General features: G+C 33.2%; 2 protein-coding genes across 2 annotated transcripts in view; one reads left to right on the top strand and one right to left on the bottom strand.

Moving 5' to 3' along the window:
- Positions 1-663, top strand: part of LOC132749449 (fibropellin-1-like) — a gene marked incomplete at its 5' end in the record, with an annotated part of 32,951 nt that extends 32,288 nt beyond the window's left edge. Inside the window, 1 exon segment of the mRNA XM_060739194.1 lies at positions 50-663. Within this exon segment, the coding sequence (XP_060595177.1) occupies positions 50-57 (8 nt within the window).
- Positions 664-6,325: 5,662 nt separating this feature from the next.
- LOC132749448 (NKAP family protein CG6066-like) lies at positions 6,326-25,370 on the bottom strand. Its single transcript, XM_060739193.1, has 4 exons — positions 25,319-25,370; positions 24,761-24,863; positions 23,196-23,345; positions 6,326-7,583 (listed from the first exon to the last, which is right to left on the bottom strand). The coding sequence occupies exons 1-4, from the start codon at positions 25,353-25,355 to the stop codon at positions 7,415-7,417; spliced, it is 459 nt and encodes a 152-aa protein (XP_060595176.1). The 5' UTR covers positions 25,356-25,370; the 3' UTR covers positions 6,326-7,414.
- Between the last annotated feature and the right edge of the window lie 839 nt (positions 25,371-26,209).

Below are 26,209 nucleotides of genomic sequence, written 5' to 3'. Positions count from 1 at the left end.
TCTATACTAATTGTTTGTAAAATTTCATGACTCATTTTGTATTTTATAGTTGCCTGATTAACGGCATCATTTACGGACTATAGAATAACGACAGATCCTGGAGTCAACTTAAACATGATACGTCTACATTCATTAAATAACAAACTTACAATGATAATACTGAATGAACGGGCAATACGACCGATCATGACAGTGGCTCTATAACAACGTTGGCACAACTGGCAACAAACGAGGCAGTGTGTATGTCAAAGTTGAATGCCCAGGTTATATCTTTTATCAGTTCTTCACAAATTAATAAGCATCCCAATTACTTTTACTCTGTGTATTTAAACTCCAATTACTGGTAGACTGTGTATTTGTATTAAACCCTTCGTAAGCCTTCAATTACTGGTAGACTGTGTCTTTGTATGTAACCCTTAGCCTAAAATTACTGGTAGACTGTGTATTTGTATTCAAATTACTGGTAGACTGTGTATTTGTATTCAAATTACTGGTAGAATGTGTATTTGTATTTAACTCTTAACCTCACAAATTTTCTGGTAGACTGTGTATTTGTATTTTAGCTTTGACTCGAATTACTGATAGACTGTGTATTTGACTATTTGTATTTAAGCTTTGACTCAAATTATTGGTAGACTGTTTTTTGTATTAATCTTTTTTTTTATTAAATCCTTAGCCTCAAATTACTGGTAGAATGTGTATTTTGTATTTAACCCTAAGCCTCACATCTCTAGTAGACTGTGTATTTGTATTAAACCATTAGCCTCACATCTCTGGTAGACTGTGTATTTGTATTAAACCATTAGCCTCACATCTCTGTGCATTTATATGTATCTCTATGCCTGCTAGAGCCAAGAAAGATTAGGGATTGCCAATTTGCCATAAGGCTAGAGCTTAAAGCCAGGCCAGCCTACACATCTGTGTAGACTTATAATGATTAGGCTCTATAGTGTTGGTTTTTGAAATTGAAAACAATGAAAACTGCATGCCTGTCGACGAGCCAACATTTTTGCAAGAAAATCAAACTTGAAAAAAATGTACAAAGTCATGAAGGAAAGTTAATTATTTGCTAGCTGTGTTACCATATTTTTACATTTTTTTGGGTTAATTTACATGGATTACAGGTGCTGTTTGCAATTTGTAAATTATTTTCTGTGCTGGTGTCACAATATTTTCTTATAATTTCATACATTTTCAAAATTTTCATGAAAATAAGTATGAAAATCTTGAGGCATGCTGCTTTAAACTTTGAATTTTATGGACTGTTCTAAATTCTAAGACGGGCACATCCATTGCACACATTGAGCAGATAAATTAAGGGTTTATAGCAATAAAATTTAAATGAGCCGCGTCACGACAAAACCAACATAATAGATTTGCGACCAGTCTGATCAGGATCCATGCTGTTCGCTATCAGTTTCTCTACTTGTTATAGGGTTTGTAAGCGAACAGCATGGATCCTGATCAGACTGCGCAAATGCGCAGGCTGGTCTGGATCCATGCTGGTCGCAAACCCATTATGTTGGTTTTGTCGTGATGCGGCTCACATATAAAAAAAATCATTTCACTCAGTTTGACATACACAAGTATATAATATCATCTTTTCTAAACATATATGTAAAACAACCTCTCAGTACAATAAAGTACAGATTAAATATAACTTCATGTTACAAAAACTCTTCCCCTATTGACTACAGAAAACTGATTTCAGTGCAAGACTTTTTTCCTTATGTTTAGGGCCTCTCAAATATCTCATAAAAGAACCACTACTATTGTTTGCTTTTTGCATATATAATTTCCTTATATCTAATGTCAATTTTCTTCCTTAAGTACAAACATGTACTTTCCAAAAAATAACCACCATTATACCATTATTTTGAATTTGAATTTTTATTGATATTTTCAAACAATCACAATGTTTTCTGCATTATCAATAATTGTTAATGATGGACAAACCACTTCAAAATAGGAGATGCACGGCTGTAATGTTAGAGTGGTCATATTTACTATATAAACCAAAAACTGCTTAAGATATACATATATCAACATTGAAAAATATCAATTACACCCTCTCTATTTATACTGCATAGGTTGATAGGACTATTCTGAATAAAAGATCATACCAAGGTGATACCACTACAAACATGTGTTACCACTATAAATATCATTAACAATCAATATCCTGAATCTACTTTTGAATAGACGATTGTACAGGTATTTAGCAACCAACAGTAAAACATCTGTCTTAAATCTGTAGTGGGTAGCTTCAGCTTTTTAACTTAGAAACAAACAGAATACAGAGTGTTTACCCAAGACAAACACGCAGTCTGACCTGACTTATTGTCAGCAGCTAAACCTTTATTATTAGGGAGCCAACAGAAAAGGGACTGTTTGGTTTAAACAGAATCTGACGTTAGTACGACGTCAAAAAGAAACGTCTAATAGACATCGGTTTTTGAACGTCAGATTTACGTCGTATTTTGGTCGCCGACGTCGTGACCAAAATCTAACGGTAATCCGATTTTAACGTCATGTGTTTGCTGGGTGAGGTACTTCCTATCTATATTAATTATTAAAGATCTGTTAAAATAATTTTCTAAAATATTCAATACTCCATTATAAACAAGGTAGAAATAAGTGGTTAGAAGTGAAAATTTCTGCCATCTGTTACTGAAAACATGCAAAATGCCTCATAAATTTAATTATTAATAATTATTTAGAAATCTGGAGGCCTGCTGCTTTAAAGTTATGTTTTTGTGATGTAAAAATGTGTTACATTTTTGTCAGATATCAGTGTAATAGTTTAGTAGTTTAATTTGGTAATGTTAGGTAATTTACATTTTAATTGAAGATTATTGCATTATTGAGAAGATGGGAAAGAAATGAGCCACTTCACGACAAAATAAACATAGTGCCCAGCATGGATCCAGACCAGCCTGCGCATCTGCGCAGTCTGATCAGGATCCATGCTGTTCGCTATCAGTTTCTCTACTTGTTATAGGGTTGGTATGCGAACAGCATGGATCCTGATCAGACTGCGCGGATGCGTAGGCTGGTCTGGATCCATGCTGGTCGCAAACACACTATGTTGGTTTTGTCGTGACACGGCTGAAATGTTGATTATTTTTCTGTTGGCTTAAAGTTGGTATGGCGAGTTTGTATGAATAATATCTACAAGTCTTTCAATGGTTTTTAGTTGAAGTCTGTAAGTTTTCAAAGATATGATCTACAATTATAGCTTCTTACTTCTCTGTTTTTAACATCGCTTTTTCTTGGATAATCGCAATGTGTATGTAGTTTTATATACACGGCTGCTGTCAGTTCATGAAGAAATCTCACTTTTTTCTTTTAAAAAGGAAGTTTGCAGTATTATAAATTTGTTATAAATATTCCTGACAGGTTATATGCCGGTATATAAACAATTGTTTGCAATATCTGCAGCCTTCTCGGGTTATATTTACAAACAACCATTTATATAGGGCCATATAACCCGTCAAAAATCTTTATAACAAATAATATAATGTATAGTCGAAAAGATATATGTAAAATTCAGATTGTCAAAACATATTTTAGAACTGTTAAAATTGTCAAAAGTTGATTATTAAACTTTATGGTTTGTCATGTGATACTTGACTAAGTTTCGTATTTTTATTTTGTTTTGTGATATTTATTATTGTGAAATTTCCAAGTGGCGCTTAACACTTGGACAAATTTTGGTATTTGTTTATTTTTTGTCATTTTATTGTCATATTTGAATTGAAATACAGTTGACTCTCAATAAGTCAAAATCGCTTTACTCAAAATTCCGCGTTAGTCGAAGAATTTCTAAAGTCCCGTCGAATTTCCTTCTTTATCTTTGTATTTTAACTCCGCTTAGGTCAAATTTTGACTTACCGAGACTCCTGTTTAGTCGAAAAGAAAATTTGGTCCCGTCAATTAAAGTCCAACATATTTTCATCTCAATTAGTCGAAGTGTGAAAACAGCCGACTGATCAAAGGTCTGCGACATCAAGTTGAGATGATGTCACTCGTTATTCACACGTTTCATATTAATTTAATTGCCGGTCATCATGTATTATTAGCACGTCGTGAAAGTGGCTTTAATCGGTTTCAGGACTTAATTGGTTTTAACAGTTAGATAAGTAAATTAAGATTTAATTAATTTAATTGTACCAGCCTAGGTATTGATGTGTGTTTTCAACGTAAATGACATTTTTATAATTAATTTTCCGTCATATTGCTTACATTAATATGTACTTCCGGTTCACTATAGTTGCTACTTTCGTTTTCGTCTGATGATCAATTTACTTCAAACATCAGATATATGGTTGTTGAAATAAATGTGTTATTGTGCTTTTATTGTAATGAATTATCATGAGTGCGTATTAAAAGCATGTGCAGTACTGATGGATACTGACAAACTTGCATTTATGTCATTGCTACGAATGCTTGTGTTTATATTTCACTTTTAATATACATGTATTAAATTTTGAATAATATATTTTTGTTCATTTATTATTTGTATTTGTAAGTGATTTACAGTCATTTCAACGGTTAAATATTGCAGCATTGCCGCTATCAACAATAACAAACCTACTTCTTTGCACATTCAATCAGGTACATGTATATACATGTACGAATGTCAACGTAATGGCGGCAGATCCACGTTACTCGAATTCCGTTTCTCTCGTAGTAAAATGCCCAGTCCCTTGGATTTCGAGTTATCGAGAGTCAACTGTAGTTGATAGTCTCTTATAAAACTTTCAAAGTTTGAAATATGTTAATATGAATGCATACAGGAATGATGAAGTATCTGTTGACAAGATTTATACTGTAGTAGGTGAATTATATTTATTTATGATTTGCAACTGAAACCTGAGAACGGTGGGAAAAACTTAAACCTTTGAACGTAAACTGAATTAAGATACATATTCTTACCTCAGATTATATGAAAGTTGGTGTTCTTGATATAAAAAAGGGATGTCCATGGTTGCGTTGTTAAGGTTGCTAACTTAGAACCATATGCCTCTTACCACTGAAGGTTCAAATCCTGCCAGGGGGGTTTTTGGATTCTATCATGTGAGGAAGCTATCCAGCTGGCTTATGGAAGGTCATCAGTTTAAATTGATGGCCTGCTCCTGTCTGAAATCATGCTTGGAAAGCTCACTTGAGGTGTTCATCCATCAGTAAAGCTGGAATGACTCACTGTAATATTATGTCCTTTACAATATTTGTGTGACTGTAAACAAATTATGTTTAATAAATGATTTAGAGATGAGTAGAGATGAGGAAGAATGGTTTATGGATGGTAAATTAAGTTAATGTTAAAATCAGGTTTGAGAGAAATTAAAATAATCTTTTATTGCTCTTATATAATAAGTGCAAAAAAATTATAAAGATTTTTAAAAAAAGAAAAAGAAAAGTATAGTCGTGTACAATGTACTTTCAATTTTGTATGAGATTAAAGAAAGAATTATCTTTCGAAATTTTGTTATAAATTGATAATACTTGTTATACATGTGGTAATCTATAGAAAAAATTATCTTTTTTCCTTTTTTTGAAAGATATAAAGCACAGAGTAAGGTGGTTTTGTTATTAATTTAATTGTGTATTTACATTTTGTATTATCTTATAGTGATATTGTCTGTAAAATTAACAGAGAAATGAATAAAACAAAGATTGTTGATTTTAACATTTGTTATTGTCTTACTTCCCAACTTTTTGATGAATCCAGATCTTGCCATGGTGATGTAGTGAATTGTCTTCTGGGCCGACATACCAAAGACCCATGGTTCAATTCCAAGTAATGTCTGTAACTTTTCTATTGTAAATTATCTCTACTTATAATTATGGTTTTATGTAAATGTCCTATTTCAGGGCCACCTGAAGAAATTTATTTTCCCCATACCAGTGTATTATTGTATCCCCCCTTCAAGTACAACAAAGTTAATTACCTAAATAAACTTGTCGAGACAAAAATGACAGCTGAAAGGCATTAAAGGGGCATAATTTTGTGAAAAATCACTGAACTGTAACATGTTGAACAACGTGTTGCTTATAAACACATCTAATGTTAAAACATTCAAAGAGTGTAAAAGTCAGTGCTTGGTGACAAATAGGACAAACATGACAGCAGAAAAAGGCATTTCTGTTACATTATTTTGTGAAAAATCATTGACTAACATGTTCTTAAAATGCATGGGTCATTTTACTAATAAGTTATCGATGCCATTTGGATTGATTCAAGCCAGTGGTTGCTAAGAAAAAGTAGGGCAGACAAAAACAGCAACTAAATCCATCTTTGTGCTGATAAGAAAAGCATTCGTTGAACAAAAATAGTTTATTTGGGCATATTACCAATAACAAAATCATGTACAAAATGTTAAATTGATGACAAAATGCTTTAATTATGATATGCAAGAGATACATGTATTTCACACATTGTTTCTCTTTTTGTATCAGGATAAAACATTGTCAAGATTCATTTTCTCATCTATTATTTACACCAATCAAGTCTCAATGCTATTCCTAGCATGAATTTATTATATTTTCAGAAGCATTTATGTTTATTTTTAACATTACAGATTGTGTTACGTTTTCTAAAGCATACATAATTCTTTGTAACATTACAGATCTATAAAGAAAATATAGAATTATATGAACTTGAATACAAGTCAAATGTAGATCAATAAATTAACAGTTGAAATAAACGTACGACCACTCAATATGATTTCAACAAACATTTTGTCTGAAATCATGATTTCAACAAACATTTTGTCTGAACCTGTCCGAAAACTTGACAATCAAATTTTACATAAATTTTAAGTACCTATCATATGATACAGTCATATTTATATACATGATGAGTATAAACACTGATTTATATTTATAATTTGACTGAATTCAACCAAACATTTCATGATTATTTATAACTGATTCTCACTTTCACCTAAAAATTCACAATGTAAAAGTCATACAATTCTCAAGCCATGTCATCAAAACAAAATTTAAGGTGTATAACCTAAATAAACTCTTAACTTCATCATACACAATTATGTCCATTAAAATGGTCAATACTACACTGGTGTTAATAATGTGTCTAATTATGACAGTCAATCAGATAACCTAATTGCTGCTTCATTGAAAAGAACAATCTTGATGTATTAAAACCTGAGTGAACAATTCATAATCCATCAGTTACTCATTATCTGTCATTCCTCTACACTTAAAATGCAATTAATTCATTTTCAACACATACACAGAATAATATTCAAACACATATGCCCGACCATGTTCCTCTCTGAATCAAACCATACACTATGCTGTTTGTATTCTGACAGAATATATTTTCCAATTTTTCCCTGATAATGTGAAGCATACATTATTCAACTTATCGTCACTTATGTTCGGTATACTATTTTCGCGCTTCCATTTTTTTCCTGACCATTTCACGCAGCTGCGACAGAATTTTTGTCTCTCGTTTCGCCCGCTCTTCATGATTAAATGTCGCCAAGGCTCGTTTCTCGTCAGCACTGTAAATCTGGTTTTCCTTACGTAAACGCACAGCTTCCATACGACGATGTCTGAAAACCAAATGGTGGAAAAGATTAAATACTTTGTACAAAACAAGATCTGTCAATGGAGAGCAGGCTCCACTTTTCTCAGTTGTGGATAGTTAAATAAAAGCAAGGTTGAAAAAGGGGCATAACTTTGCATTTTTTTAAAGGATTATCTGCCCTTTTGAAATGGCATCCTTTTATGTCAATAAAAATGTATACCAAGTTTGATGTGAATAGCTCCTATAGTTTCTGAGAAAATGAACCTTAACAAAAAGGTTAAGCAATGCCGACAAGAGGGTCATGACAAAAGCTCCACTTTTTTTCTTCGAAGAGTGGAACTTAAAAACCTTATTAGTAAATACAAGTATCCAGTAAGAATTACTGACCAGTTAATAATATATGACTTATTTTGCAATACTGATAATGAAAATTACCATTTTTCTTTCATGAAATTTTATTTTTCTTAAAGCACTTAACATTAAAGTATCTGAAAGACATTAATTTTGTAGAATATATACTATATAAAAGCAACTAAGAATAACTGGTTTACAAACATTTTATGAGATTACTCTACAAACACCTAAAGGGATTACATGAGTAAATTTCATGAGTTTTCTTTTTTTTTTTTTTTGGGGGGGGGGGGGTCTTTCAATGTTTGAGAGCATATTTGTTCACAGTAAGAGATATTACAACTTTTCAAATCCAACTTTTTTTAGAGGACTGATAAACACAGATCAAAGGATGATATAATTGTATTTACAAAAAGATTATAAAAGAGATGACTTAAAAAAAAATCCCTGGCCTAAAAACAAGAACAATTGTACTGAAAGCTATAAATCAATGTGAAGTTCAGAAGATCACAATTAATGAGGCATGTAATCTTTAACAATTAATCCAACCACTTTTTGTTTCTTGTCACTATCAAATTACACAGGTTATACATTTTTTTGTACATTAAATTTGTAAAAATTTGTCGGTCAAAAGTTAACTTAAGTTTTTATAGGGTTCTCACTATGATGAAGATTCATTGATGTAGATCTATTATCATTTCAACCGTGAGTATGAGATTGTATTATTTAATTTATTTGCAGAATTCTCTTTTTTTATCTATATCCACCTTGTGACTACATATTTTACCTATGCAAGCAGTGCAGATCAAGATAATAGCCATCACATTGTGTGCTCCCTAATCATGGTCTGCACTGTCTGTTCTCTATTCAATTTTGATAATTTTCCTAAAAAAAACATGATTCATATTTTTATGGTTTTGTCACGATTGAAAGATGGAAATATAGTTTACATAGAGATGATACTCTAATTACATTTGTCGGATATTTAAAAAAAAATTAAGGTAGTAGAGAATGATGAAGAAGTAGTTTAAAGTTCTCACAACTCTAAATATCAAAGAATATTTTTTGTTGCTTATGAAATTTAAAAGAACTTGACTGACTAACTTTAATGCCGCAGGCACAAAATTTTGAGGCATTTAATGTAGTTTCTTAAACATATATTCTATTCACTATTTCATTAGGGTCATTAAGGGCATTATGGGAAGTGTTGTATCTGCTAAAGCAGCAGATGAAAGAGAGGCTCTAAAGAAGCAAAAGAAACAAGAAAGAAGAGAAAGGAGGCGTCAAAGGCGTCTGCTGCAGCAGGAACAAAAGTTTGACGAATTTGGAAATCCTTTACAATACGATGAAAAGGGGAACCAGTGTTACTATGACAACAAAGGGAACCAGTTTTATCTGGAAGATTCTGATTCACTGTTTTATTTTGATGATAATGGTGCACCATTCTACTTGGATGAAAATGACCAACCATACTATCTGAATGAAAACAGGCAGATCTTTTACCTTAATGAAAAAAGGGAACCATACTATTTAGATGAAAATCGTGAGAAATTTTATCTCGATGAAAATGGGGAGCCCTACTATATGGATCAGAAAGGTAACAGGTATTTTTTGGACACAGACGGACAAAAGTATTATTTTGATGAGGATGGTAAGCCATATTTAGCTGATGAAGAGTCAAATACAAGGGGAGATGCTACTCTACATGACAAAAACAAAGAAAGACAAGTCAGTAAGAGTTCTTTCCCTTTATCTAACAGACCCAGTAGATCATCTGTAACTTTACCAAGTACGAAAGAAAGTAAAAGAACTCAAGAAGTTAACAATCATCATAAAAACTCTGTTACATCTACCAAATTAAAACTTCCTAAAACAGCGGCAAGCAAGCTCTCGGACACCGTGAGCGATCTCTCATCATATAAAAGCTTATCTTTTACACGTTCCGAGTACGAACAAGTAATTCCGATAACTCCAGATTATATAAAAGATGAAAGTCTGGAGTCGGAAACCAGGATAACCACTCAGATAGAAGCAGAAAATAAAATTCTTAAAAAACTCTTGGAAAAGGATAAAGAGAATAGGAATCTACCTAAGCCGAAATCATTTCGTAAAGTCGGAAATTTTAACATAAAGGCAGGAGATGACGTCAAAGACTGTTGTGTTAGAGGACAGGGATTTCTTCCTGATGGAAAACTTATCATTGCCGATTCCGGCAACTATAAGCTAAAATTATTTGATTTAGAGTTAGAATTGCTCACATCATATACAGTGGAGTTCAGTACGAACAGTTTATGTACAGGCTCAAATGATAATATTGTTCATGTGACTTTTAGAACTAGAATGTATAACGGCATAAGCATTTTTGAAGTTAACGGAAAATCTATATCACATAAACAAACTGTAAGAATGCAAGGGGTTCCACATGGAATTGCAAGGAGCAACAATGGCCTAGCTGTGATAGTCTCAAATGTTAACGAATGGCAGATAAAACTAATGACTTTAAAGGGACATACTTCAAGAGTTATAGATCTTGACAATAGTTTAAATCTTATTAACCCAGAATATCTCGCAATTACAAAAGAATTAAAACTATTTGTCTCTGATACAGGAAGTAACTCTGTATATTGTTTTGACACAGAAGGGGAAGAACTGTTTAACTACCAACAGTTAAGGGAGCCTACTGGGTTATGTATTGACAATATGGGGTCAGTGTATATAACAAGCCCAGGGGTAGTACATCAGGTTTCATCATCAGGGGAGAGAATCAAAGCAATAATGAGAAGGGAGACAATTGGGTTTGCACCAATGGGAGTTTGTTATGACACTGAGGATAATATGATGATTCTGACAGGAAAATCAAACCAGTTAGCTGCTTATAAACTATCATAACTTATTTTAGAAATTTAAATTATCATATCACATCGTGTTTACTAAATTGAGATACTTTGCATACATGACATAAAGTTTCTGATACTGATTTTGTTTAATGCCAGCTAGTGACAGACCTTATGACTTGTGGATTATCTCCCCTTTGGTAACAAAAATCATAGAAATCAATCCAACTGAATAGATAGATAGATATTTATTCAGGTTAAAACACACATACATGTATACATAAAACAAACACTTAAGCATTTTATCTAAAACTGATGACACAATTGTAATAAAATATTTCGGAAGTTTGTCAGACATAAATATCACAGACGGCTCATTTAATACATTGTAATAAAATATTATAACTAAAAACAAAATCTAAAACTCTTTCTTTCCTATGACTAGATATCAATTTACTAGTTTAATAAAATGTAAGGACGTAAGTGGAAACATGTATAGAGTAGTGTGCAATAACCTTGGATTGCCCATGAAAGCCTGAAGGCTTATTTCCAATGGGGTCCTTGGATATATACTTACTATAATATACAATATAAAACACAAAAACATTGAAAAATACAAAACTTTGGAAACTGGAAGATGTCATTTACGTAAAATATCAAATTTTAGTATTTCCATTAACTTTGCTAAAAAGAAAACAATAAAAATGAGATCAATATCTAGTCATACTAGTGGATTTAATTATGATTTACTAACCTAACTGTTCTAGTAAATGGGCCTTCACAGAGCTTTTGAAATTTCCTATCTTATTAATTTTTTTTATGTATGTTGGCAAGGAATTCCAATCATTAATTGCTTTTTGAAAAAAAGTTACATTATCTTTCCCATAACTTCTTGGGACCCTAAAATTGTACTGATTCGACCCAGTTGAATAAGAATGAATGTCTCGAACAGGTATAAAAATTTCTATCATATATGAAGGGCACTGGTTATTAACAATTTTAAAAACATGATTAAGACGTAATTGCTTATTTCTGTTTTCTACATTTAGTAAAGACATATTAGCAAGAATAACATTATTGACACTATCTCTAGGTCCCATACCGTGTATAAATCTAACAATTTTATTTTGACAAATTTGAAGCTTATTTTTTAAACACTTGTCCAGGCTCGGGTACCAAGAAGAACATGCATAATCAAGGTGACATTGTATTAGTGCTGAGCATAAATATTTTCTAGTCCTAAAATCTAAAACATTAGCTTGCCTATACAAAAATTTAAGACGTGAATTCACCTTTGTAAGAATACAATTAACAATAGATTCACCTGACAAAGAATCATCAATATTTAAACCTAGATATTTAACAGATTTTGTGGGTTCAATAGTATGTCCATTTCAAACAATTTTGAACTCTTTAACTTGTTTTAGTTTACGTTTGGAACCAAAAATAAGACATTCAGTCTTTCCTAGATGAAGTGACAATTTGTTATCTACAAGCCAAGATGAACAAGACTCTAGTGTTTGTCCAAGTTTTTGAGAAATAATACTTGGATTTTTGTGAGCAAAAAGAATTGCACTGTCATCGGCATACAGAATAAGGTTACATTCTTGATCTATACTAATTCTCATGTCATTTACATAGCACAAAAATAAAAGAGGACCCAGGATGCTGCCCTGGGGAACCCCACATGTAACAGGCATGTAATCTGATAAAATATTATCAACGCTAACAGTTTGTTTTCTACCTTTAAGATAAGACATAAACCAGTCAGTATTACAGATACCCATCAATTTCAATTTTCCACATAAAATATCATGGTCAACAGTATCAAATGCTTTTTGTAGATCTAGCATTATCATGCCTGTGTATAATCCTTTGGAATTATTGTTTCTGATATGATATGGCCCTGAGGTCGCTCACCTGTATATAGGCCCCCCAACCCCCAACGTTGCAGGGCCAATTTAACCCAAGGGCTTTTATTTGCACAAACTTGGTAGACACCCATAAGAAGATGTTTCATGCTAAACATCTAAGCTTTAGCTCAATGGGGTATTTTAAAAGAAGATTTTTTTAAAGTTTTTACTATACACATATAGTTTAAAACAATGACACCCCTTGGGCCGGGCCAGTTTTGACCCCAGGGCTTTTATTTGAACAAACTTTGTTGACACTTACAAGAAGATGTTTCATGCTTAATAATTATCTAAACTCTAGCTATTTGGGTTTTTTCAAAGAAGATTTTAAGTTTTTGCTATACGCAAATAAAGAAAATCAATGACCCCCGGGGCGGGGCCAATTTTGACCCCAGGTCTTTTATTTGAAAAAACTTGGTAGACACTCACTAAAAGATGTTTCATGCTTAATATCTTAACTCTAGCTTTTTGGGTTTTTTCAAAGAAGATTTTTTAAGTTTTTGCTATACACATATAAGGAAAATCAATGACCCCCGGGGCGGTGCCAATTTTGACCCCAGGGCTTTTATTTGAACAAACTTGGTAGACACCTATAAGAACATGTTTGATGCTAAATATCTTAGCCATAGCTCTTTGAGTTCTTTAAAAGAAGATTTTTTAAGTTTTTAATATATTGTTTCGAAAACTTCTCTTTTTGTGAAAAGCTTTGTTTATTCACTTTTTTTCGCTTAAAAGTAAACCATTTCTCTATGCTGGTATAATGAACAAGTCCAGTCCAAGTGAAAGCAGGATTATATTTATTGCAGTAAATCAAAATAATGCATCATTTTATTTTCTATCAACAGTCAAAACCAAAGTAAAATTCTTAACAACTTCAACAAATACATTTCTTCAATTACTAACTAACTCAACTCAACCAACTCCAACTCACTCCAAAACTCCAAAACTAACCCAGCTAGAAAAGTTCCCAGCTTATATACCCTTCTGTTTGCGCAGCTAGGGTGGTGTGCAAAAGTAGACTGTTGCGCGACCTCTTATTGCGCGACCTCTCCAGTTTTGCACACAACTCATTGCGCGACCTGAATGTTGCGCGACCTTTTAAAATGCTGACAATGCCTTAACAATGTTCAAAATGGCCTGCAACTGGTTCAGGTATACAGACTGTTGTACAATACAAACATTAGTACAAAAATACATAATAGTTATATAAATTTACATGTTTGAACACTCAATAGGATAATAATTATCTGTCCAATAATGCATCTTAATAGTGCAAAATCTACTTGCAGTAATAAAGATATATGTACTTTAATTATATGGCTTATAAGACCAATACACTTACTACTGATTGACATTTCTATAAACTTATAATACTGACTGATAATTCATTAAACAACAGAAATATAATCTTTCCAGCTTTACAACATACAGCTCAACATTTGAACCAAGTAACCTGTACATAGATAAAGCTGTGAGTAAGGAATCCCATTCATAAAATCTGATATGACCAAATTATGCTTTGTTAACAACAATTGAGATGCTGAAGGGCTAAAAATAACTTAAACCTTGTACTTTTAGACTGCGCGACCTCTTATTGCGCGAACTCTCCATATTTGGAACTAGCATGCCTGGGAAAGCTGATTCTGTGCGACCTTTCCTATTGCGCGACCTATTGCGCGACCTTAAGTGTCGCGCGACCTTTGGCTGCACGACCTTACCAAATTTGGAATGAGGTATGCTCATAATCTAAAAATAACTGAGCTGTGCCAATGTCCTGGACTGTTAATGACTCAATTGTTTTACAACAGAAAATGAGTTAAAGTTAACATAAACATTTTAACCAGCTTAGAAATATTGTCCAGATTTACCATCCTAAAAGAATACTTAGTGGTTTATTAGTAGATGTCATTTAAAGTAAAAGTTTACGGACGGACGCCGGACGAAAAGCGATCACAAAAGCTCACCCTGTCACTTTGTGACAGGTGAGCTAAAAATATAACCGCATTTCTAATCCTAAGGTTTCACCTTTGTGTAATGAATTTATCCTGTTTTCAAATTTGGAACAGTCCATGCAATGTTATAGGGATTACAACATTAAATACAAAAAATGCATGCATGACTGTGCAGTGTGGCCTGGGTCTATACATAGTATTTTGATATTGAAATCCCCAAAACTTTGAAAAGACTGTTCCAAAATCAATCCCAGGCAATTCCATTACACAAAATCTGCAAAGGTTAAACCTGTTTAATATATGTGATGCTTTACTCATCCAAAGTAATGTTTGAGGTTGTTTATTTATATATTTATTTTACTGATTTTGTGATATTGAAGTTGTTTACAATAAATGAATAGAATACTACACTGTATAGCAGTTATTATGTTAAAAGTGTATCTTTAACTTGATAAGACAGCTTTTACCTGACTCAGTGCTCAATAGTAAGTAGCTTATAGCTTGTGAATTTAATGCTTTAGCAACATACGGGATGGAGAAAACATAAAAGAAATTATATTTGCCTAACTGAAATAAAAATACATTTCAAAACAAAAGAAAACCTAATTACCAAATAAAACCTAATTTTCATTCCATTGTTTTAAGTGTCATTTTTTTAAACCTTTCACTGCATTAAAACAAAAGAAAGAGTGACTGAAATCTATATATAGGACAATTATAGATTTTGTCAACCCTACAATGAAACTGAAATCTAATATGTGATTTTTTTTTCATAGTATTTAAAACAGACCACAGTCAATAACAGTAAATAAATTAAAGGTATTATTATATAAAGTTGATGGTTTAACGCTACAGGTGAGTTTTTTTTATATAACATTAAAGCAGCACATTCCCAGATTTGAGAAAACTTAAAGCAGCATGCCCCCATATTCATTCTATTTTTTGTGAAAAATTTTAAAAATGCTTTTAAAAGTAAAATATTGTGAAGTGATCAAAGAAAGTAATTTACACACTGCAATTTGGCATTTACAATATAAGTCAATTACCAACAAGATGTCAAAATATGCAAAAATAGCCCTTACTTAGTAAGTCAGGCAGCAGAAATATAGTGATAAAAACTGCAAAATCTGGCATTTATCTCACATACTGTAACATGTAAATTTTTACTTAATTCTTGAATCTTTTTACATTTCTTGAATTCTTACTATATTTTTTATAAAGTTGGATTTATTTTGGCTCATCTGGAGGCATGCAGCTTTAACAAATTGTTTTAATTGAGTAAAACCGATTTCATTGGTATAAAGTAGGTAGTTTAACCTACAGACTAAGCTGTGACTTCAGAAATTACCATTGGTATTCTGAAATTTCTTTTAATCTATTACTAACACTGTATAATTCTGTGGATAAAGCCAGTTATACATTTCTTAAAATAAAAATTCATTTTTTTTCTACAGTTTGATGTTCTCAAGACCTGTGTATTTTACTCATCTGGAATGATATTGAAAACCAAACATAGTGACCAAACCTTGACATTAAACCATTTTGAAAACAAAATGAATGACAATTTACAATCATAGTTAAGTGTGGCTCACTAAAATGGAATAACACAATTTTAAGGTAATATTTCGGAAAATAAATTTTTTAATTATTCATGGGGTCATCTCCATCGAAAGGACCAAAAACAGTAAAATGGGAGGTGGCTGATGAGCCCCCTGAGATGAACAAGTTTATCAATCGTGAATGGAAGCCAAAAGTGATAAAATTGAAAAGGCGACGCGCAATCCCTGAGGGTTCAGTCAACGTAAAAATTCTAGACGATGAATTTGATTGTAATATTACCAGTATGGCTTTCTTGCCAAATGGAGATTTATTTGTTGTTGATCAGGCAAACAAAAAGCTCAAACTGTTTAACAAACACTTTAGATTTCAAACCAGTGCACAAATGCCGTCCAACCCTCAAAGCGTGTGTGCAAGCCCAAACAAACCTGAAGTGTTTGTCACGTTTCCAGCATCAAGTCGAATACGACAAATCGAAACTTTTAGAAACGATTTAAAAAGACTTGAAACCATACAAACTATAGGTAAATGTACAGCTATTGCGAGCAACAGGTTCGGCGGTCTGGCTGTTGCTATAAACATCACAGGAAATCAATGGCAAATACATCTCATGAATTCTCAAGGCGAAATTCAAAAACGTGTTCACGGAGAAAGTTTATTTTTAAACCCAGACCACATGGCTATTACGGGTGATATGAATCTTGTTATATGTGACCGTGGTAACCATACTGTGTATCACATCACACCAGACGGGTATGTTATATTCGCATACAAGGAAATAAAAGGACCGATGGATTGTTTTATTGATAAACTCGGCTACATCTTTGTTGCGGGACCCGAAAGGATTCATCAACTGAATGAGCGAGGTGAGAAAGTACAATATGTTATATCGAAGGCCGATATTGGATTTGCTCCCGCAACTCTTGCATACAGGGATGATGATGAATTTTTCCTAGTGGCGGGAAAGTCGGACAAAATCAGGGTGTACAAACTGAAAAATTTCTAAAATTGTTTGTGCATGCCTTAAACAGAAGGATATTTTTCAAATTTTTATACAGTACACATCACCAAAATTTTGATGGCATAAACTTAGGAAGTAATCATTTGGATATAAAAAAAAAAAAACGTTTTGATTTTTTGGTAGGAGTTTTGTGATGTAATATGATTTGAATATTCTCCATATATTTTGAGTGCATAATTATTATACACATGATTGCATGTTTCCAATATATAGTACATGTTTGACTATTAACAAAACCACGTATTCTAAATTTTCCATTATACATGTACACGTAGATACAGATTCTTCATAACTCTTACATGGATGTAAAGATAATTAACCATCAGAGCATTGTAATATATGATGACTGTATTTTCATCCATATATTTTGTTGCTTAGAACAATACACTGATAAACACTTTCCCCATCTAGCAGACGACAGGCTTTTCTTATCAGAAGGTTTTCGAGTAAAGATAACCGGTTGCGTATCTCACTAAATAAATCGTATGTAAAATGGGCTGACATATGGTAGGTTTAACAGTTAATTTAAATACTTTGGTGTCAAAAGATATGTAAAATTATATACTGTGACAAAGCTAAGATCCCAAGCTTTCCATTGATGTAATAAATTTTAAAATCGGACATTTAATCACAACAAACTAGCGGTTTAAAAATGGCTTAATTTGTATTGTTTTAGCGTATGAGATACCAATTTTACTCGAAGATAAGGGAAACAACTCGTATTTTTTCACTCGATATACATCGGTTATTTACCTAGTTCATTATAAAAAGTGTTTATGGATGTATTCCAATACACAGACACTTGGAGTATGGACTCTGCCCTTCTTTGCCCCTGAATATTAACAAGAGCTGTCAGAAGGACAGCGCGCTCGACTTTTTTAGTGCTTGCCTATAAAACAAAACTTTGACAGTTAAGGGCACACAAGACTTTAACTAGGAATTTCTAAGTACAAATCAAGAAACATTTTCACAGAGTTATCTTCTCTTGCTTACAGATAGGTCTCATGATGGCACATAAGAACTCCAACTTCCAAAGTAATATCTCAAATGGTTAAGTCAACAAGTGGACAAGAATGAAAATTTTAACTGAGTTTCTAAGTCAAAAAGGGCCATAATTCAAATAAAATCCTTAACAGAATTACCTTCTCCTGCCCATGTTTTGGGACCATGATGGTAAACAAGTATTCCAACTTTCAATTTAATATCTCAACCAGTTCAGTCAAAAAGTTGACTGGTACAAAAAAGTTAACCAAGATTCTAAGTCGATAAAAGGCCTTAATTTTTAAAACAAATCCTTGACAGAGTTACCTTCTCTTGCGTACAGATGGGGGTAATGATGTGAAATAGCATTAAAAGTTTCAAAGCAATATCTCAAAGGGTTAAGGCAATAAGTGGATTTTACCCATATTCAATGTATTTTCTAAGTCAAAAAGGGGCATAATTCTGTCAAAAACCTTGACAGAGTTATGTCCTCTTGTCTGTTGATGAAGGTCGTGATGGTAAACAAGTATGGTCAGTTTCAAAGCAATACCTCCAATGGTTTTGAAATAAAGTGAGGTGGTACAAAAAACTTAACCAAGCTCAATACACTTTCTAAGTCAAAAAAGGGCCATAATTCTGTCAAAAACCTTGACAGAGTTATGTACTCCTGTCTGTAGATGGAGGTTATGATGGTGAACAAGTATGGTAAGTTTCAAAGCCATACTTGTAATACTTCTGAAATAAAGTGGGGTGGTACGAAAAACTTAACCAAGGTGTGACGCCAACGCCGACGCTAACGCCGACGCCGACGCCGGGGCGAGTAGGATAGCTCCCCTTTTCATAGAAAAGTCGAGCTAAAAACTAAACATATTGTTTATTACAAGAATTAGTTTTAAATTTGTGCTTATATTAGTATGAGACGATTAAGTGTCTAACACGTGAACAAGTTTGCATAGAATTTCATAACGTTTTAAAACAAGCCAATTTTTTACCAACGCTTCAATTTTTAATCGCAACTACTCGGCCCTTTCCGTCACAGGTGGCAGTATCAGTGTTTGGACACCCACCCCTATCTGCCCCTGGACCCCTACTACAACCCTGAAAAAAATAATTCAACACTCTAAGGCTTACTATAAGGTACCAAATACAAAACCACCGATGAAATTATATAAACAAAAATTTTTCCACTATCAAAATTATAGTTATAGAAAGGTGAAAAGCCTACTATATGTTCATTTGCCAAACAATGTGGAACACGGGAAATCGTCGTTTCGGCGACTGAGGCGCATTCCGAAGGCATTTTGCTGCATCATTCATTTACACCAATAAAATGAACTTGAATTGCACAGCTTACTTAATTCAAGTTTAACGAATATCAATATTCTATCGATTTTGGCAATATCCGGTTATCTACCCCCCGGGGCAGAAACATTCTTAACTGTTTTTTTATGACAGTCGTGTGGTCAGCCCTACTGATCTGGATCATTCAGGCGCTTGAAACATATCACACGTACCCGCATGCGCAAAAAAATAAAATATTTACCTACCATGCGCTTGCGTAGTTAGCCTGTGAAAGAACAATCATCTAGCAAGGGGTTCATAACGGGTTTTTACATAATAAATATCCTCTACGGAATGAACTCCTACATTTAGACAGCTAAAATCACTTCAGTATATCATTCATTCCGTAAAAAATAACTGACGGAATGAAGTTATACATTGATACTGCTTATATCATTTCATTATATCGTTCATTCCGTATTAAAATAGCCAACAGAATTAACTTATACATTGATACTGCTCATATAATTTCATCATACCGTTTTAAAATAGCAGACGGAATGAACTTGTACATATATACTTTTAACATCGTTTCAGTTCATCGTTCATTCCGTATTATATAGCCTAATGCATATAATTATATCGCCGATATATATACTCCGGTTACCAGTCCCGGGGCAGATACGTACTAGGCATTCATAATGTTACTTTAATGTTAGTAAAAAAATCATTCCTTTTATGCTTATTAAGACAGTACCCCCAAAACATTGCCAAGCCCCATTTTTTAAAGCATGATTGCCCCCGAAGAAAACCCTCTTCCTAGGGAATACTTCCCCTTAAGTAGCATTTAATTATTGTTAGTAATTTATTTCGTCGCTATATATATACTCCGGTTATCAGTCCCGGGGCAGATACGTACTAGGCTTTCATAATGTTACTTTAATGTCAGTAAAAATAAATTCATTCCTTTTATAAATGCTTATTAAGACACTTCCCCCAAAACATTGCCAAGCCCCATTTTTTAAAGCATGATGGCCCCCGAAGAAAACCCTCTTCCCGGGGAATACTTCCCCTTTAGTAGCATTTAATTATTGTCAGTAAATTATTTCGTCGCTATATATATACTCCGGTTATCAGTCCCGGGGCAGATACGTACTAGGCTTTCATAATGTTACTTTAATGTCAGTAAAAATAAATTCATTCCTTTTATAAATGCTTATTAAGACACTTCCCCCAAAACATTGCCAAGCCCCATTTTTAAAGCATGATGGCCCCGAAGAAAACCCTCTTCCCGGGGAATACTTCCCTTTAGTAGCATTTAATTATTGTCAGTAAATTATTTCGTCGCTATATATATACTCCGGTTATCAGTCCCGGGGCAGATACGTACTAGGCTTTCATAATGTTACTTTAATGTCAGTAAAAATAAATTCATTCCTTTTATAAATGCTTATTAAGACACTTCCCCCAAAACATTGCCAAGCCCCATTTTTTAAAGCATGATGGCCCCCGAAGAAAACCCTCTTCCCGGGGAAAACTTTCCCTTTAGTAGCATTTAAATATTGTTACTAAATTATTTCGTCGCTATATATATACTCCGGTTATCAGTCCCGGGGCAGATACATACTAGGCTTTCATACAAGTAATACCTAGAACGTATCTGCCCCGGGACTGATAACCGGAGTATATATATAGCGACGAAATAATTTACTAACAATATTAAAATGCTACTAAAGGGGAAGTATTCCCCGGGAAGAGGGTTTTCTTCGGGGGCCTTCATGCTTTAAAAATGGGGCTTGGCAATGTTTTTTGGGGGGATACTGTGTGAATAACTTCATACGGACTGAACGTTATTAACTCGTTTTAAAAACAATCACTACAAATGCTCAGTACGCATCTGCCCCGGGAAGGAAAACCGGATTATAATTATATATAACTGCATGTGTGTTATTAAATGATATTACCCTTTTGGTAGCCCTTACATACCTAACTGTCTATACTGCTGTATAGTCACGTAAAAATGAATTTATCAGTAATTTAAGTTACACGGATGACAAAACGTTCAATGATAATTTCATGATTTTTTTCCACTTAAAAATAAAGCCAAAGAAAATTATATTAAATATGAAACATTTTGCAAGTGTTAATGAAAACAGTACTGAAAAGATTTTATTTTATAGTGAATGAATATTTCAAGATATGTAATGTACACATGTACTGACATGCTTAAATTTATGGAAAATAAATCATGCAGGAAACCGCGAAATTTATAGTAAGAATTAATGCCCTTCCTTGGGAGTAACCTCAACCAATGAAATTCAAGGAAAAAACAAGCGTCCACGAGATCATGATTTTTGGATGAACTAATCTGTCCCGGGGGCAGATAACCGGATATTGCCTCGATTTTTTTCTATTTCACTGTAATTTTTGACTTGTCGCTGCCATTTTGGATTCTGATACCTGTGTGTTATACGCGATCTGATTGGACGTCAAATTTGGCTCGTCCAATCAGATCGCGTATTTCAACCCAGGTATCAGACTGCAAAATGGCTACGACAATTAAAAAAATACCGTGAAACAGAAAAAATCGGAATGATAGCGATATTGGTTACCAAACACTGATACTGCCACCTGTGCTTTCCGTCAGTCTTCTTGATTTGGTGTTAGTCTTGATTACCTGCCCTTTTCTCTCCGTTCAATACTAAATTTTATAGTACAACGGGAACCAGACTAGATTTGGTGTCTGTATGATTAGGGGAAGTAACCGCTGCGGGGTTTTGGTTCTCGGCATGAAAATGAAAGCGCAAAACAGTGCCGAAACTCATTCCAGTCGTCTCACATCAAAGGAAAGTGTATGTTGTTATCTTTATGAAATTATGATATTTTAGGGACTTTTTTTAAACGTGGTTAAAATAGCGGAAAACAAGTTTTATGTTGAAGACATGTGACCAGGTCGTAATAATATGCAAAAATATTTTGACGTACGGTTTGCATGATAAAAATAGGCATGGTGTATACAAGTGCGGATCAAGAAGGGGAGCCACGCACATAACCCCAAGTGTCTGTGTTCCAATACATATTTTATATCATGATCTATTTTTAGAACAAATTATCATGTGACAAAAGAACCCAACTGTTTTTATTTATGAACATCAGTGATTGATTCTTTTTACACTTATATCATGTATCCCTAATGAAGACCTTGCTAAACGTTAAAACTAAGGGTAAAATAAAAGTTATTCAATCATAATTGCCAATTGTTTGTTTTTTTAGTGCATCATTCATAATATATATTAAATCACGTTTAAAGATTATTTTACAAGTAATTTCAACAATAGAATAGTGTAGCAAACTAAGACTAATATGTTTGCGTTTCATGGTTTACGGAGAAAAATACATTAAAAGAAATGTTTTCCTAAAAGTATGTTCCAATAATATTGCAGCTTTAATGATCTCAATAATATAATGATACAATTCCTTGCTGGTTTTCAGTGATTTTCCATCTTATATAACAGAGGCCTATAAAAGGCTCTTCCCAATGGAATTTTCTTTAAAATCATGCAGTTTTCCCAAAAAATATGAACTTACACCAGCTTTTTTTAATTCCAAAAATAGCAATTTTAGTGATAAATTTTCCCATAATCAAGAGGCTAGGACCTCTTCTCAACTAAGTGAGAAAAACCACTGGTTTTTGTCATAAACATTACCATAGTTACGGAAAGTAAAAACAAAAACACCAATACATACCTGCTTCCACTCATGACAAAACCCTGGTCCTCAAAATGTACGATTTCATCTGGTGTAAGACCGATCTCACCTCTTCTAGGGATTCTCTTTCCTTCCGCAATATAGGCGGCCATTGCGGCACCCTCTCCCGGTAACAATGCTTTACCAAAACTGAAAATATCATTTCCAAAGTTAGAGTCAAAACTTCACTGATTTGAGTGGTATTTGTTTTAGAAAAATACATAATGTAATAATGTGAATTCAGTCCTTGTTCTAACCTGATTTTCCACAAATTTCAATTAAAGATCATGTAACAATTTTTTTAAGGTTTTATATCATAAATATGAAGATTTATATATATTGTAAGTTCCAAAAAGCATAATTTGTAATGATTATTACCGAATTGACATTTCATGTGAATAAAGGGAGGTTATTAGAAATTTATTTTTGATAAAGTCTAAAACCAAATTTTCAATAAAAAATGGATGCATACATTTTAATGATTATACTTATAATGCGATTAAAAATTTGCAGTACATATTTAAGATATTCTTGGATGTGTGGAAATAATTATACACTAATATAAAATTTTACTTAAGTGTTATTACATCCTTAATATTAAAGGGCTAACACTGTTCATCAATAAGACTACAACCATTTACTCTAGACTTAGACTATTGCAAAACCAAGCTTCTTATAACCAGGACTCTTCATATACAGTTGTTTTTCAGAATACTTATTAAAAATGCTTGTTTGTTTGTTTGATTGGGTTTTATGTTGCACTGACACTGTTTTGGTCATATGGCCACGTTCAAGCTTTACTAGTGCAGGAAGACCTCAGGTGCCCTTCCAAGCATTATTTCAGGCACGAACAGGCACCTGAGTAGAACCACTGACATTCCGTAAGCTAGCAAGATAGCTTCCTCACATGAAAGAATCCAAAGTCCCTGTAGGGATTTGAACCCACAGCAGTGAGAGGCAAATGGTTTGAATGGTTAACCACTCAGCCACAGACACCCCTAGAATACTATGTCAAATTGCTGGTTAAATATGCATTACTTTTAGATTTATGTTCCTTTTGCCTACAAATTGAGATTATGATAAAGAATTTTCAAATTTCAAAAGCAATAGAGGGAGTTTAACAGTGAGGTGATTTTATAATATTGACCAAGGTGTGATGTTGACATGAATGTAGAAATCTAGGTGAGTAGGATTATCTCCCTTTCTTATAGAGACATAGAATAAATAAGATCAAAAATGAGATCTTGACCTAGAGTAGAGTGATCGTGATGTGAATGTTGAAATCCAGGTAAAGAGGATTATCTCCCTTATTCATAGAAAAACATTAAGCTACGAAATGGAATAAATCCAAATAAATTCCAAAAATGAGATCTTGACCTAGAGTAGACATGAGTGACCAGGATGTGAATGGAGAAATCCAGGTAAAGAGCATTATCTCCCTTATTCATAGAAAAACATTAAGCTACAAAATAGAATAAATCCTTATGTAGATCATAAATGAGATCTTGACTTAGACATGAGTATAGAGTTTGCTTGAACTCTGGCAGGGCTTATCAGTTACTTACTCTTTCTGTGAGAGGCCAGCAGCTGTAGGGTTGAAAGGTTTCGGACCTATTTCATCATCATCCTCCTCCTCCTCAGAGTCCGACACTTTCTTTGAAGCCGGCACTGAAAATACAGAGACAAGAATATCAAATTATACCTTAACCTGCTGAATTTCTTAAATGGACTTTTCCAATTTCCGCTTTGGAACAGTTCATTATCAATTTTAGGTATATCAAATTGAGAATTTTAAGTTAGCCAGCCAACAGTATAGACTGCAAGGATGTACAGGCTGGCCTGGCTCTATACTGGTGGCAAAGACTACTCACTTTCGCTTTCAGCAGGGTATCAGTTAAAGCCACATTTTGTCCTTTCATATCAAATACCTAATCACTAAAACTTTACTAATGATCAAGAACCAAAAAATGGCTCAGCTTTATGGCAAATTAGTATCTTTTTTCTAAAGTTTCTATTACAACACACACAAGAAATAAGATTTTTAAGACTGTTAAAAAATGATATCATTTTGGGGTTTTGATGAGACTTAAACCCTTAACCCCCCTGGTGGCAAAAGATTTTACCTAAGCAGCCAATACAGACCAGGCTCAGCCAGCACATCCAGATTAAATGACTTCTATGATTCCATGTTTTCAAATACTGAACTAAAATTTTACTTTTCACACATTTCTTAAATTACTTTCCTCTTAAATCACAATGAAAACCTGAGTAAACTGCTGTGTCAGACCATTAAATTAATGGATTTACTTTTTTTTTCTTTTTTCTTTCTGCATTTCTGCAATGCAAAATTTAAATATCAAATATCATTATAAAAAAATATGAATAAAACAGGATTTGAAAGCAGGAAGTTAATATCGCAGGTATTAATCTACATTTTCTATTAATTCTATTATTAAATTTTATCCTCAATTTTTATTATTAATTGTAGTAATGAATAGCAGTATCATATTGTATAACATTATAAAACTTCCCAATCTCAACATCATTTGTACTGTAACCTCTCTAATTCAAGAACCCTATCTTTACCATATTAATTTAAGATCCATATCTTTAACCCCTCTAGTTCAGCAACTATTCTTGTATTCCATTAGTTAAAAGAACCATAACTTCATACCTATACCCCATTAATTAAAGAACCATATCTTTTACCCCTCTTAGTTAAATAGGAACCAATTACTTGTACCCCATTAACTCAAGAAGCATATAATTCAAGAACCACACATGACCCCTTTATTTAAAGAACCATATCTTTAACCCATCTAATTCAAAACCCATACATGTACCCCTTTCATCAAATTCAGAACCATATATTTAACCACATTAATTCAAGATCTATATCTTTAACCCCTCTTGTTCAGTAACCATTCCTGTATTCCATTATTTAAAGAACCATATATCTAACCACTTCAATTCAGGAACCATACCTATACCCCATTTGAATTAAAGAACAACAA

Source organism: Ruditapes philippinarum, unplaced genomic scaffold, assembly GCF_026571515.1.
Source record: "Ruditapes philippinarum isolate M1 unplaced genomic scaffold, ASM2657151v2 ctg9349_1_1_1_1, whole genome shotgun sequence".
NCBI classification, from domain to species: domain Eukaryota; kingdom Metazoa; phylum Mollusca; class Bivalvia; order Venerida; family Veneridae; genus Ruditapes; species Ruditapes philippinarum.
Note: the sequence above shows the minus strand (reverse complement) of the source record. Positions and strands in the feature narration are given on the sequence as shown.

What these genes read in the sequence shown, in the direction of transcription:
- LOC132749448 (XM_060739193.1), bottom strand. Translation starts at nt 25,355, where the DNA reads ATGTGCTGGCTGAGCCTGGTCTGTATTGGCTGCTTAG. An exon ending in GGTCTGTATTGGCTGCTTAG is followed by an intron (nt 24,864 to 25,318) that starts GTAAAATCTTTT and finishes CTGTATTTTCAG; the next exon opens with TGCCGGCTTCAAAGAAAGTG. An exon ending in GCTGGCCTCTCACAGAAAGA is followed by an intron (nt 23,346 to 24,760) that starts GTAAGTAACTGA and finishes TGATATTTTCAG; the next exon opens with TTTTGGTAAAGCATTGTTAC.